Source organism: Suricata suricatta, chromosome 10 (genome assembly GCF_006229205.1).
Source record: "Suricata suricatta isolate VVHF042 chromosome 10, meerkat_22Aug2017_6uvM2_HiC, whole genome shotgun sequence".
Classification (NCBI taxonomy): Eukaryota; Metazoa; Chordata; class Mammalia; order Carnivora; family Herpestidae; genus Suricata; species Suricata suricatta.
This window is the reverse complement of record NC_043709.1, coordinates 105,315,580-105,330,719: the sequence shown is the minus strand read 5'-3', so window position 1 is coordinate 105,330,719 and position 15,140 is coordinate 105,315,580. Positions and strand designations below refer to the sequence as shown.

Sequence of the window (15,140 nt, the reverse complement as noted above, 5' to 3'; positions counted from 1 at the left end):
TTGTATAACAAAGACGCATGTTGAAGAATTATATTAAAATTAAAAGAGGTTAGAATTGATCTACATTTTGCCTTTAGAGGTCCCTTTCGACTCTAGGTATTTATATACCAAAAGTAGAATCCTTTTTCAAGTTAACTTTCAGGAAAAGGAAGGGGAGTTTTATTAGATAATTATTGTTCTTTCCTTTTTCCCATCGACAGGATTTTGCCAGGTGAGTAAACAGTGTCCATTGGCCGAGTCTTTCCAGCTTTAAATACCTTTAGCACTCGTAAGCCTCCAGGATATTGCTTATTTAGGACAGGTATTAATTACTCTCTACCCAAGAGCCTAGCAATGTGGTGGGTCTCCTGAGGTGAGGTGAGGAGGAGGTGGTATATGCTTTTGTGGGGTTAGTCAAGAGCCCAGAGACCTGAAAGACCGTGCTGGTTGTTCTTGGAGATTTTCTCCAGGTGACTGGAGAACCATGACAGTGTTTCCAGCTGCTCCTTTTGGTGGCCGGATAGATGAAGACAAGTTACTTAATCTCTAAGGCCCATTTCCTCATCTGTAAAATGGGGCTAATGGTAATGCCTACATCATAGTGCTGTTTTCAAGATTCATGATGCACGGAGAGCACCAAGTAAATGTTAAACATATGTTAGCATTTCTATCAGAGGTCTCTGTGTGTGTGTGTGTGTGTGTGTGTGTGTGTGTGTGTGTGTGACTCATGGAACTGCATGAAGACCAACTTTTATTTGTGCCAGTAAGATTTCACTGTCAGCTTCTGTCAGATATATCATGTTCTTAAAATTTTTTCATTATTATGGAAAGATCCCAAAATAGAAGCAGTAAGAGAGGCAGAGAGAGATTAGGGGTCCCCTGGAATTGCTGCTCCCAATATCCCTTCCGGTTCCCATCACCATTGAAAGCTACCTTTTGGGACCAAGAGAAAGCACTCTTGGGAGCCTCTATGAAGCAGACTTTGTGCACGCATGTGTTTTTATTCCTCAACAAATACACTAAGCTCTGCTTTGGGGATACATGTCATAGATCCACAAAAAGAAGCCAGTAGAAACATTATGGCCGCAAAAACCTCTGTAGGGACTTCATTAATGCTCGGTTACTTATGCTGCTTATATTTATGAAGAGACCCTTAAATTGCCCAAAAAAGTGACCCAAATAGGTACAACATGAACATGCTTTTAATGTCACTAGTGTCCAGATGGCTACAGTTTAGTTTCAAATAAATTTGTGATAAATAAAATTACAAAATGCAGTTTCTGTCCCCATGGGATCGTTTTACTGCTTTAGTATCAATTTTTCCTAGTACATTTTCAACATAGAGGCTCATATATCTAGTGATAAAAATCACTGGATATTAGGAAATGAGCTACATTGAAAGCTACTCAGATTCTTGATCATTTTAGCTTTTTCTTTCAGATATTATTTTTTCCAAAAGAAAAATGTGATTCGTTTTTGGCTTTCATTGCTAGAGAAACACAGAAGGAGTCTTTACTTTATTCACATTTGAAAGATGTTACAATCTCACACTCTGGATGCTGACTTGTATTCAGACATTCTGAGCCACAAGGGAACTCTGCTCACAAGCACTCAAATTCACAACGTGGCTCTGACATCATAGGGGATTATTTTACCATTCCATTGGCCAAATATCAGGGGGAAAAGTCAGACATTCAATATGACTCTACTAAATATTAACAACATCTCTTACCATTTATAATATACCGTTATATATACTCTGGTATCACCCATGGTGCTGGAAGAAAATATTTTTTTTTCTAGTTTACATAAATTCTTGATTTTCATCTTCTGAGATGCTACAATATATACAGAGGTCTCATAAAATCACAGGTGTCTTAATTTTATGCACAAACAGTGCATGAAATTGAAGGGTTTTAGTCCAGCCACTGTTGTGAATATATATCTATATAAATACCCCAATATAACATTAGACTAATGTTTTAAATTTGCCATAATGTAGATACTTCAGGGGAATGATAAAACCAGGAGGAACATTTGATTGCTACTTTCTTAAAATTGGAAGTCTTCCAATTTCTCTTAGACATATTTTACCAGGATATATTTATAAACAAGAACACAATTCCTAATCATGTTCTACAATAGGAATGCACTGCTTAAAATATGGAATAGTATAACTTTTGAAATTAAAAGACCAATGTTACCAACTGTTTGTCAATCGAGGATAAAACAAGTAAAACGCTCCCATTTATTATCCCAACATCATCTCATCTCAAATGTAACATGTCCAAAATCAAAACTTGAGCCCTTTCTGCCAACACAAATTTGTTTCTCTAGTGTCATCTAGCTTTGCAAATGGCATCACCAATCATTCAAAAATGTTTGCTCAATCCAAAGGCTTGGAAGTTATTCCTGACTTTTTAAATTTCTCTCATACCCTATATCTAATTTAGCAGCAAATTCCTTTGGCTCTACCTTTCCCAATTATCCCCAGTCCAAACACTTCTTAGCTCCTTGATCTCTTAACACTCTGGTCTAATCCATCATTATTTCTAGCCTGATCTATAGCAGTAGGTTCCTAACTGGTCCCTTATGTCCTCTCTTGCACCTGATATTTAGCCTATTCTCCACACAGCTGGCAGAGTAATCCTCATAAAAAATGAATTAGATTATTCCACTTCCCTGCCCCAAATCCTCCTATAGCTTCCCATCACATTAGAATAAACCCAAGTTCCTTCCATGGTTTACAGGGCTTTAAATGATCTGGCTCCGTCTTACCCCTCCAACCTAATATTCACTCTCCCCCAGCTCACTCTGCTCCACCCAAACATACAAACTTCCATCCCGAGAGCACACCCAGCACACACTCGCCCTAGCACTTGGCCTGTGTGGTCCATCTACTTGGATTGCACTTCAAGTATGCTCTTGGCTCATAATCGGTCTTCTTTCGGGTCTCTTCCCCCGTGACTGGGTCAGAGAGGCAGTCTCTGATCATCTCCCTGAAGTAGTATCTCTGTCCCTCTCCAACCTAGTGGCTCTCAAGTCTGGTTGCACATTAGACCTACCTGAGGAGCTTGAAAATCCAGATGACCAAACTGTACTCCAGAGTAATCGAAATAGAGTGCCTCCAGTTGGGAGCAAGACATCAGCATTTTTTAAATACTCCCAGGTATTTCCGGTATTAAGCCAAGGTTGAATCCCTCTGCTTAAACTCCTGACCCTGGTTCATTTTTCCTCATAGCCCTTATTACTGTCAACCTAACATTATGTATTTGTTTGCTTTCTGGAATGCGCGCTTGCGTGAAGAGACTTCCTGTGTTTTGTTCATTGCTAATACCTTAAGACCTAGAACAGTTTCTTGCAAATTATAGAAACTCTTAATTAATTTCATAAAATTTCTCAAAAATTTCATAAAAGGGCATTCCTCTTCACCAAAACAGAAAGAAGGTAATCTCAGAAAGAAAAAGATAGTCTTTTTCAAGAACGGAAGTTTGAGAGTATCCTAATTCTTTTAACTTTGAATGCAAAAACAGTATGATGCTACATTTTGTGTCATGTTATTATCTTCCTTTAAATGTTTCTAACATGTGAGTCTGTATTCAACATTGCAAGAGAAGTAGAACTGAAATGATTCAGCTTGTTCGGTTACCTTTTATTTTTTTTTAAGTTCATTTCTTTATTTTGAGAGAGAGAGTGCATGCATGAGCAGGGGAGGGGAAGAGAGAAAGGGAGAAAGAATCCCAGGATGACAGCACAGAGCCTGAGTTGGGGCTCAAGCCCACAAGCCGTGAGATCATGACCTGAGCTGAAACCAAGAAGTCAGACGCTTAACTGACTGAGCCACCCAGGCGTGCCTAGTTTACTTCATTTTTATTGTTGTATCAAAAATGGAAGCAACATTCACTACTAGTTTATTAAGGGTGAGACAGTTTCCCAAGAAATAAAGAGAAGCTCAGAAGACAGACCCCACTCTTCACTCTGTCCAAAGTTTAGGGCTTAGCACCAAGTATGAGTGATGATTGGGTGTTGGAGGGTTCTATCATATCTTTCAAGTTTGAGTAGTCAAACAGCTGAGACTATTCTTTCTCTTGGTCCTGGGGTAGTGAGGGAGTGTATAAATTTTGTAGGATGAGAGGAGGCAAGAGAAATGGATGTAATCCTTCTGAGTACACAGTTATCGAGGAAGAAAAGCACATTCCTCACCATCTTAAAGGTGAGGCAAGTATCACATGTGAGCAAAGCCTAGTACTGGTTCCCATTAATGTCTTCAGCAAAGAAAAATCCTCCTCTTCCACTCCCATAAGCAGAAAGTGGAACAGGTAAAGCCGTTTGCATGGAGCTCCATCCTCTAACACGTCTGAATATCTTATGTCAAGAGAAAGCCCAGTCAGAAGACATGAACAGACATTTCTCCAGAGAGGAAACACACATGGCCACGAGATACATGAAAAGATTCTTAACATCACTCATCATCAGGGAGAGGCAAATCAAAACCACAATGAAATATCACTTCACACCTCTGAGAATTGCTAAACTCAAGAACACAAAAAACAAGTGTTGGTGAGGGTGTGGAGAAAAAAGAATCCTCGTGCACTAACAGTGAGAATGCAAACTGGTACAAAACTGTGGAAAACAGTATGGAGGTTTCTCAAAAAATTAAAACTAGAATGACCACATGATCTAGGAATCACATAACTGGATATTTACCCAAATAGTATGAAAACACTAATTCAAAACAATATATACACCCTTATGTTTATTGCAGCATTATTTACAATAGCCAAACTATAGAAGCAGCCCAAGTTTCCATCAATAGATGAAAGGATAAAGATGTGTCATACACACACCCCAGGAATATTACTCAGTCATAAGAAAGAATGAAACCTTGCCATTTGCAACAAAGTGGATGGAACTAAAGAGTATTATACAAAGCGAAATAAGTCAGTTAGAGAAAGACAAATACCATATGATTTCATTCATATGTGGAATTTAAGAAACAAAACAAATGAAAAAAGAGAAAAGAGGAGAAAGACAAACCAAAAAATAGACTCTTTTTTTTTAAATACTTTTTTTATTAAGTAAACTTTATGCATAATATGAGGCTTGAGCTCATGATCCCAAGATAAAGAGTCATGAGCTCTATTGACTGAACCACCCAGGTGCTCCCCCAAAAAACAGACTCTTCAACTATAGAGGACAAACGAATGGTTACCAGAAAGTAGGTGGGTGGGTAGATGGGTGACATAGGTGAAGGGGGTTAAGAGTAATACTTAATCATGATGAGCACTGAGTAATGTATAGAATTGTGGAATCACTGTATTTTGTACCTAAAATTAATGTAACACTGGATGTTAAGTACACTGGATGTAAAATAAAATAAAATAGGAATCCCACTGCCATTGAAAAGAAGAAAGGGTATCTTACACTCCTGATTAAATTGGGCACATCCCAATGCAGGGCATTTTTTGGTCCTTGGATAATCTGTCTTCCATCCAGGCTATATCTTGGGGAAATGAATTTTTAAGCAATTTATCTCTTCTCAGTATCTAAGATAATCACAGGAGACAAGCTACTTTACCTCACCAAAGGAAAAACCAGTTTAGAGGGTTCTTTCAACCATATTCTATAGGGTTTGTTAGTTTGTTTTTTAATAGCAATACACAGACTACACTCCACTTATAAATTTCAAACTACATGGAATTAAAATGTAGAAATTCACCAATTCTACATTATCCATTCAGTTTTCAAGGGCAACCACTATCTGCAGTTTGGGGTGAATCCTGGACATTTTCTATGTATATCACACAGACATGCGCACACACATAGTTACTTCCTTCATTCTATGATGCCATCAAACCCAGGACTAAACTGGAACCATTCCTTGAGGCTACAGTCCTCCCACTGACCCTTTGCTCCAAGAGTAGACATAGACAATCATTTAATTCTCTATAGTAAGACTGATTTTAGGTCTTCTATCTCTGCAGCAAGGGTTTCTCTAGGATCTTCTATGCTTTTCTCAAGCCCAGCTAGTAGTCTTATGACTGTTGTTCTAAATTCTTGTTCCAACATATTGCCTATATCTGTTTTGAGCAAGTCCCCAGCTGTGATTTCTTCTTGACCTTTCTTTTGGGAAAAATTCAACAAAAACAGGTCAACACCATGACATATCATAGTGAAACTTGCAAAATACAAAGAAAAAAAGAGAATTCTAACAGCTAGGGGCAAAATGTTCTTAATCTACAGTAAGACTGAGAGACTCAGAAGGCAACTGTTTACAGAGCAGTACTGATATTCCAAGGGAAACTGGCAGGAATTCCATAATAGTAAAAAATGAAACTAAGCTGAACATTGCACATTATTGCTCTGGGATTAGACAGCCCACGTTCATATCCTAGCTTTTCTAGTCACTAATGGTAGGACACTGGGCAAATTACCTAAGTGGCTCAATTTCCCATTGGTAAAAGGGGGATAATAACAGTACTTACCTTTAGTGTTATTCACAGGATAATATTCAATATATGTGAAGGGTTTTGAGCTATGTGGGGCAAAAGTGAGTGCGGAGCATGTATTAAGTTTTAGCATCTCTTTTTAAAACCCACAGCTTATACCATAAGGCAGCAAACTTTTTCAGTAAAAGGCTACATAGTACTACACTTGATCTTAGCCAAAAGGCCGAGAAGAGATGTAAAAGGCTACACAGTAAAAATTTTTGGCTTTGGGAGCCATATGATCTCTGTCACAACTATCCCAGCTCTGCCATGAGGGAAAGGAGTCATAGGCACTATGCAAATGGACGGGCATGGCACATTCCAACAGAATGTGATCTGTGCACACCAAAGTTGAAATTTCATATAATCTTCACGTGTCATGAAATACAATTTCTAAAAATGTATTTGTCAGCCATTTTTATGTAAAAAAAACCATTCTTAGCTCCTGAGCTGTACAAAACTAGGTGGTGGGCTGGATTTGGCCAATGGGCTGCAATTTGCTAAGGATCTGCCTCCCCTCCCCCACCCCACCACCATAGGGACTCCTTATTGGCTGCCTCACACCTTGACTCTGCCATGCCAATGACTATGCATACCAAAGCTCCCCGGAGTCTTCTCTTTTTACATCCCCAGCTTCCTGTCTTTGCCCATTTTTCTTTCACAGGAGAAAACCAAAATTTAGTAACACAAGTATGCATAGATGAGCTCTGGCCCCACTGTTGCAAATTAGAGGGACCAGGGAAATAGTCACATATGTTGTAGAAGGGACACTGCCTTCTGTTAGGGAAATATTTACACCTGTAGCTGTAGTATACCTATATGATCTTAATTGCTGCATTATAGTTCATTGTTTGAGTCTACCAATTAGTTTTTCTTTTGTTAATGAATATTTATAGTGTATTGTTTCCAGGCTCCAGGCTTTCACTATCACAGAAAGAAATTCTGCATTTCTCATATAATCCTCAAATTCTGTGAGATTTTTTTTAACAGATGAAGAATAGAGAGAGGCACAGGAAAATGAAGTAACTTGCTATGCTCATGCATGTAGGAAGTAGAAAAGGCAGAATTCTAATCCAGAGCTTATATTCTTTACTACCTTCTGTTGTCTTTCTGCCAAAATACAAGGAAATACATTAACTTTTAGTTAATAGGTTAAGTAAAATATTGGAGGGTGCTACAGAGTGGGCGTACCAGGAGCTTCAGTAGTGTTGGTAACAAGCTATTTCCTCAGCTTAGGTCATGGATTCACAGGTGTTTATTTTTGTGCTTCTTAATTTACATTGGTTTACATATGCTCTTCCATACGTATCATCCATTGCACAATTAAAACTATAAATAATCCTGGTACCAGGGCATTGGGTGGTTGAGGATCCTACTCTTGATTTCAGCTCAAGTCATGATCCCAGGGATGTAGAATCAGCCCTACGGGGAGTTCCACCCTGAGCATGGTGCCTGCTTGGGATTCCCTCTTTCTCCTTCTCCCTCTGCCCTTTCCTGGCTCACGTGCGCAAGCGCACAGGTATGCTTACTGTCTCTAAAACAAAATAAAATAAAACAAAACAAAAAAATTTAAAAATCCTGGTACCAGTATAAAGATGTGTGGGTAAAATCTAAAGACAAGTTCTTGAGGTTACTTCGAGGTTTTTTTATCTATTCCAACATGGATGGGGAAAGAGAGATTGGATTGGTGATTTAGGAATCCATGGAGAGCAAATCTCATTTGGTCACAAGGTGGCCTCCATGAGAATTGTTTATCTGGCACCCTTTTCTAGGAACTGCCCTTTTCCCAAAATGCATGGTTATGGTGAGAGGCACTGTGACCTGACTTTTGGGACACAGCTGGTTGGGCCAAGAGTGGTTACTTGAGCCAAGATGTTGTTTTTGTGGTCATTCATTTCCTGGCCTCAGCCAATTAGTCTGTAAGTAGGCACATGACTCAGGCTAAGTGAATTAGTGTCCTTTCCCAGAATCTTAGAACTGGAATTGGGAATCTGTTGAGATTTAAACTTAGATCTGCTAGTAGACTTTTCAAGAAAAATTCATTTGCATTAAAAGAAGGAAGTCAAATCAGACAGAAAAACTGATAAACTACAGGAGTTTGGCATGGCGTCCAGATGTTCCAGAGGCCAGAGCTACACCACGGGTCTTACAAGCCAAGTTGTTTCGTTAGAGTCCTCAGTATACATTTAACAAGTTCTTCTTTAAATACTTTCTAAAAAGTTTCTTTCACTTTTACCTGACAAAGTTCTAATTCCTTTGTCAATGAATCAACAGGTGCTGTTGAAGTTACAAAACAGCTATCAAGGTAATGAGGACTGTTTCTCTGATGGCCACTTAAAATTTAATAGGTTATAGACTCAGGACAAGTCTTTCTACTCAATAGTCAAAAGAAAGTTCAGTCAGCAAACTAAGAAGTATAATCTATTTAGTTGTGACTTTTTTACAAACAAAGGTCAAGTCACCAGAGTTGCAGAACTTCTTTTGCTAAAAACAAAAAAAAGAAAAGAAATAATTGAGAAGTAAAATAGAAATAATGGATCCCAATTAGTAGTAATAAACCATTTAAACTGTGTAACTGTATAACGTCTCATTTTATGTAAAATAAAAGAGGTAGACCAGAGAACTCCCTTGATCTTCACTAGTTCTAAAGTCTTTTAGCTCTGTTAAAAACATCAGTGGTAATTCATAAATTTTTGAAAGTCCTGAAAATTTTATTTCCATATTGAACATAACTGTCAAAAATGGAGGGCTAAGCTGACTTAGTTCCAATGGTAAAATCAAAGTGCTTCAAAATATTCTTTACAGGTTAGTTAACAAATTTGTATTAATGACAAATTGTTACTAGCTCTCAGATGTGATTTGTGAAGTATAAGTTATAGTTTATGCTTTTCAGGTACTAAAAATACATTGAAATGTTGCATAAAGATCCAAGAAAGAGCACAAAATCAAATCCCTATCCTTTCATTTCCATATGGCTTTTAATTTAAAATTGCTACTCAGCTCAAGATCTAATTCATATATATTTTCATTTTGGTTTATTTTTCATTTCACACCAGTGGTTCACTTTATCATGAATATTTTCTTCTGTGACTTAGTACAATATGTTATGTATGTAATTAGAATAAAGAGTACCAAACATTTTGACAAGTGTGGAAAATAGTAGTTAATGTTTTCCATCTGCTACATGGTATGTCACCAAAGAACCATTGATCCTACAGAATAAGGAAACACCCACACAAGTACATGACAGAAACACAAATGTCTAATGAATTAATTTTGATCATCTACTTATACATTTTTGTAAATGTTACCATATGTTGTTTAAATTACCCATTATGAAAATGAGTGCCTGAATTTTGTCACTTCCAGAGCTTCAGTCTGAAAAATATTTTAAAACTGTAATTATTTTAATTTATTTCTGTAAAGTGTATTGTCATTTATTTCTAAATATCTCATTTCTAAAATTAAAGGTAAGACTTCTGAAATCTCTTCCTTATAACAGCTTTAGTGGTGTTTCTGCAAAACTTTTTGTTTGTTAGACTTAAGTTCGCTCAAGGGTCAAAACCAAGAACTATATCTAATGACCTCAAAATCAGACTACAAGCAGCAGAAAGGGAATGCAGAATGCTTCATACCAGCAGTCTGCAGGCCTGAAAAGCACCACAGATGACCCATGTTCTAGGAATTTGCCAGCATGGCTCCATGTGGGGGACCCATTCTGTCCTTACCCTACCCCATCCTTCCAGGGATTGTGCTGGAGGAAGACGGCTCAGTCAGTACAATACAGGAAAGTCTAAGAAACTTTCTAGATGCGTCCCTTCCACAAAAATAGAGATCAGAAAGGCATAACCAAAACAATTGCTCTCTCTATATTATAAATACTGGCATAGCTATTTTGTGGTGTGCTGAGCATTTATTGAGTTAGTACAAGGCACTAGCACTGTTTTACATTCCTTAGAAGCAAGGACTGTGGTTAGTCCTCATGTAACTTGCCCAAAGTTACATACTCAAGATGTTGCCCAGCTGGAAGGTGAACACAGTGCCCACATCACTAACTGTGCACGATGCTACTCCAGGACAACGGAATGTCAGGGCTGGATGTCTTGCTACAAATGACACAAACATAACTTCCTGTCTTCTTGTCCTAAGTTATATTAGTAGGGATTGAACTAAGCAGACTTCCTAGTTTCATATATTTTTAGTCTTATATTACTGCTTACAGACTCTGGTTTATCACAATTCGTACTGCATATGCAAATTCTGCATGGTAAATTAAAAAAAAATAGGAATTAAATCATAAAGCTCTCCCATTTGCAGTGCTGGCAAAGTGACTATCAAAGTATCTATTCTGCTCTAAAACTACTAAGTCAAAAACAACCAGGGACTCATAAGCTCTTAAAAACAAGCAAAATCACAAACATATGTGCACATGCACATTTTTCCTGTGAAGAGGTCACAGGGATTTTATCTGATATTCACATCCCAAAACATGAAGAACCACTCCGCACTGAAATCTCTTAAAGTGTAAAACTGTGACTTCCCACATAACTTTGTTATATAGGAAGAAGGTTAATCCACAAAAGAAAACCTTGTCTGCTTGATCTGTCTCTCAGGATAAAGTAATAAATTGGTATTGCAATTTATTCAAAAGCAAAGTTAGGGGAAAACTAAAAATTTTTGCAGTAAGCTTTACAATGAACAACTCCATTAAAATACAACTGTGTTAAAAGAAGCAACGCTGGGGCACCTGGGTGGCTCAGTCAGTTAAGCGTCCAATTTCGGTTCAAGTCATGATCTTGCAGTTCGTGAGTTCAAGCCCCATGTTGGGCTCTGTACCCTCTCTCTCTGCCCCTCCCTGCTTGTGCTCTCTCTCTCTCAAAAATTAAACAAATTTTTTTGAAAGGAAGCAACACTAAGTTGATATACTGTTAATTGTTTCATCAATAATATGTGGGCTAGAGTCTCTGAGAAATCTTTCCTTCCCTCATTCCTGAAGGGAAGGGAACAAATGATTCCTTTTGGTTTACAGTCAATGCCTCCTTAAAAGAATCACAGCACTTAGTTAACATCATAGAGATTATTCTTCTTTAGCATCTACATTTGAGGGGATTAAAAATGTCAATTATACTTGATAATATGATGCAACCACTTGAAATTTTTGATAAAAAGCACTTAATGTGTATTTATTGTTGACAAATACACTTAATGGTTATGATTTTGGAAATTCAACTACAAATGCCCTGGCTCCTGAAACCATGTTGCAGAATGGAGCAGGGACTGTGAGAAAGAAGCAAACTGATATAAGATGTGATCGATCAGAGAAAACTAAAGCTCATCCATATCACATATTTCCCCTTGGTGTAAAGACACGTTGCAACAAAGAAAACTAATAATCTTACCCAATCCTGGTGGCTTTTCTCTTTTATGCAGCAAATGAGTACACATCACCTATAGTGTAATAAGGAAATTGGTTTTGAACCATACAAAATGTGCTCTTATTGATTTTTGTGTTATGGAGAGTCAGGAATTTAATCTAACAGTTAACAAATATAAGGTTTCATCCTTCAAGATGCAGGAAACAAAGTAGAATTCACATTCTTGTTACATATTGTCACTATACAGTTGAAGTGTTTGATTCTGTCAGTGTGTTCCAGTAAGTTGAAACATGTCCCTGTGGTAGCCCGTAATTTCTGGGCTTGCTTTAGTCTTAATAATGGTTGGAAAACAAAAAGAAAGCTTATGTCGGCCTATACAGGAAAAGCTTTTTCCAAGCTGGACTACGTTACTTGGTCCTGAATATACATTTAATATTTGATGAACATCAACATAAAAAGAGAATTACACATAGAAATACTTAAGATGTATCTCTGAGACATCATTGATGACCTCATTTTGGAACTTATTCCACATGTCCAGAAACATTTTTAGGGTATTAAAATGACATTGATGAACAATCCAAGACTTCTTTTTCTTTACTATGCTATTAGTCCAACAACACGAAGTTCATAATTTAAAGCTTCCAGTAGAAAGCCAAATGCCTAGCAAATCAAATAAGCCACTATCATAGTGATCATGTACAGTAGAAATGTCAGTCTGAATCCAAAACCAAAAGCAAAGATAAAGAGAGGGGAGAAAGAAGAAATCGAATCCACAAACAAAAGTGGTGGACAGGAAAAACATGGAGAGCATCAATATGAACCCAGAGCCAATTAAATCCTGGGCCAAGAGATAACTGATGCTCATGATAAAGCAGCCAAAGAATTACCTTTATCCTTACTGTAGAAACAGATGTTTGAATTAGGGCTCTCCTGACCAAGAAAACACAATCACACATCTTCTTTTAAGAATTTAAGCCCAGTGGGTACACACTTTAAATACAGCTCTTATTATCAACGGAAATCACAGCAGAAATATATCTACTGTTTTCATAATCCCCAAACTAGGTTTCCTTATTGATAAATGCTTTGAAATTTTATACCCCATTGTCTGTGATAGTGATTTTGCATTCTTATTCATCTCTCTGGAAATTCTTCATCTTAATGAGGTATCCTAATAAAAGTGTATAAACATATACATGAACATACATCTTATTCTTCCTTGGCTTTTCCTTTAGCCTCTGATCCTATAATTTCTTAAGCGTTTCTGTGGAGCTTTCTTTTATTACATCGTCCAGAACAAGATACCTGATATTCTTTCCTTTGTAACTTTCAGCAAATTTAATGGCACTGTGTGTGAACTTGGTTGACAAAAAGGGAATAAGGTATTGTAAAAAAAAAAGATTTGTTTCTAGATTGTTAATCAAGTCATTTATTTTTAATTCTCAAATTTTTACTATTACTTAAAACAAAGGCACATTTTTCCAAAAAATTGGCAAATTAACTTAAATCCTCTCAAATATTAAATGGTAATACAGCAAAGAGATAAAAATCAAGATTACAAAGCAGGAGAGGGGCAAAGGGAGAGGGAGAGAATCTTCCTCTCAGTGTGGAGCCCAACATGGGGCTCAATCCCATAACCATTAATATCATGACCTGAGCCAAAATCAAGAACCAAATCCTTAACCAACTGAGTCACCCAGGCACCCTTACAAGCACTCTTCCACCTTCCACCTTCCCTCTTACCCCAAGTCCCTAGAAATCACAGGGGGAAAAATTAAAATCTATAACACGGGGGGAAAGCAAGAGAGAATAAAAACTTCTGAGGCTCCCTAAGAGACAGAAAGGAGAGGACTGGCTGAGGGATAAGCCATGGCAAAACACATGTAGGAAAGAGCTGCTGTGAAATGGCGTGCTCTGTGAGTTTCTAAACTCAGAGGATGGATGCAAGATGGACGCTGGAGGCACGGACCCCCTTCCTCCTACCGCAAAGACCTTCTCCCCATTGTCAAGGAGCAAGCAGCTGAGGCATCTGCTCCACGTTGGAGAAGTGAGCATGGACAGGTAAGCTGGGGAGTGGGGTGTGGGGGTGCAAGGAAGTGCCCCTTGTGAATGGTGTCACTCAAGCAGAACAAAGCTTTCCTCTCTAAGGTTATGAACGTCTAGCATTCTTCATCCAGTAACATATCTTGTTCCTTCTCCATATCATTAGAGACAACCTTGACAAATACAGTACCCAAATCAAAAATTACCAAATATATGAGAAAATCAGTATCACAAAAGAGATGTACCAAACTTCATTAATGGAACTAATACTGGAAGGGGGAAAATGCTTAATAGAGCAAACAAATTGAGGCTTTAATAAAAATGAAATTGTTATCTTTAGAAGATCATCATAACTATAAAAAGAGAACAGGTATTTTTAAAATGTAATTTTTGACCTTAAAAATAAAAACATATTATTAAAATGAAACTCAATATGTCAGCTGAATGATAGAATGGGCACATGTCCGAATAATGAAAGAGCACATTAGTGAGCTGGAGGATCAAACGAACTACCTGGCCCTAAACGCAATGCAACATAATGAATGGGTAGAAAATACGAAATAAAAGTTAAGGCTTGAAAGAAAGTCTTGCATCCATCAAATGGGAATTCCAAGGAAAGAAAGAGAAAGAGGACTGCAAATAAATCATAAAAGTAATGACAGGAGAACATCAAAAGAGGTCATTCTCCAGATTTAAAAGGACTAAGAATTAAGCAGGAAGAAAAAGGACCATAGATACTAAAAGGGGTCAAAACAAGTCTCCCCAAAAATGTGTCACTTTGGCACCTGGACAATGTTAAGCTGAAAGCAATCAAGACCCAGAAGACTGAGGAAAAACTTATAGTGCTCCCTTAACACCTAAAAGAATTTAGATAGGGACCTTGTCCAGAAAGACAAGTATTACCAGAGATATTTTTTTTTATCTGAATGGCATATCTGTACGGCAGGGCAAACACCTAATTACCAAACATCTGCTCTCCTTACTGTTCTGTGAATCACCTCCTCCCCTCTGAAGCCCCAGGCCCCTATCCCATTCCTTAGCTCAGGATGGTCTCTAAGCAGCAACTCCCCAGCTTGCCTTTGAGCATCATACTTTCATGGTGCTCCTCATACATATGTAATTAAGTTTGTTTTTTTCCTGCTGATCTGTCATATGGTAATTTAATTATTACACCAGCCAAATAATTTTGAAGGGTAGAAGGAAATTTTTCCTCCACAATAATATGTTCTTATGAAATATTAAAGGAAAAGAA

General features: G+C 37.6%; 1 protein-coding gene across 1 annotated transcript in view; it reads left to right on the top strand.

Annotated features, from left to right (window-relative positions):
* Window positions 1-13,786: 13,786 nt before the first annotated feature.
* Window positions 13,787-15,140, top strand: part of PTCHD3 (patched domain containing 3) — a 31,056-nt gene continuing 29,702 nt past the window's right edge. The window contains exon 1 of the mRNA XM_029955568.1: window positions 13,787-13,906. Within this exon, the coding sequence (XP_029811428.1) occupies window positions 13,787-13,906 (120 nt within the window). The remainder of the gene's footprint in view (window positions 13,907-15,140) is intronic.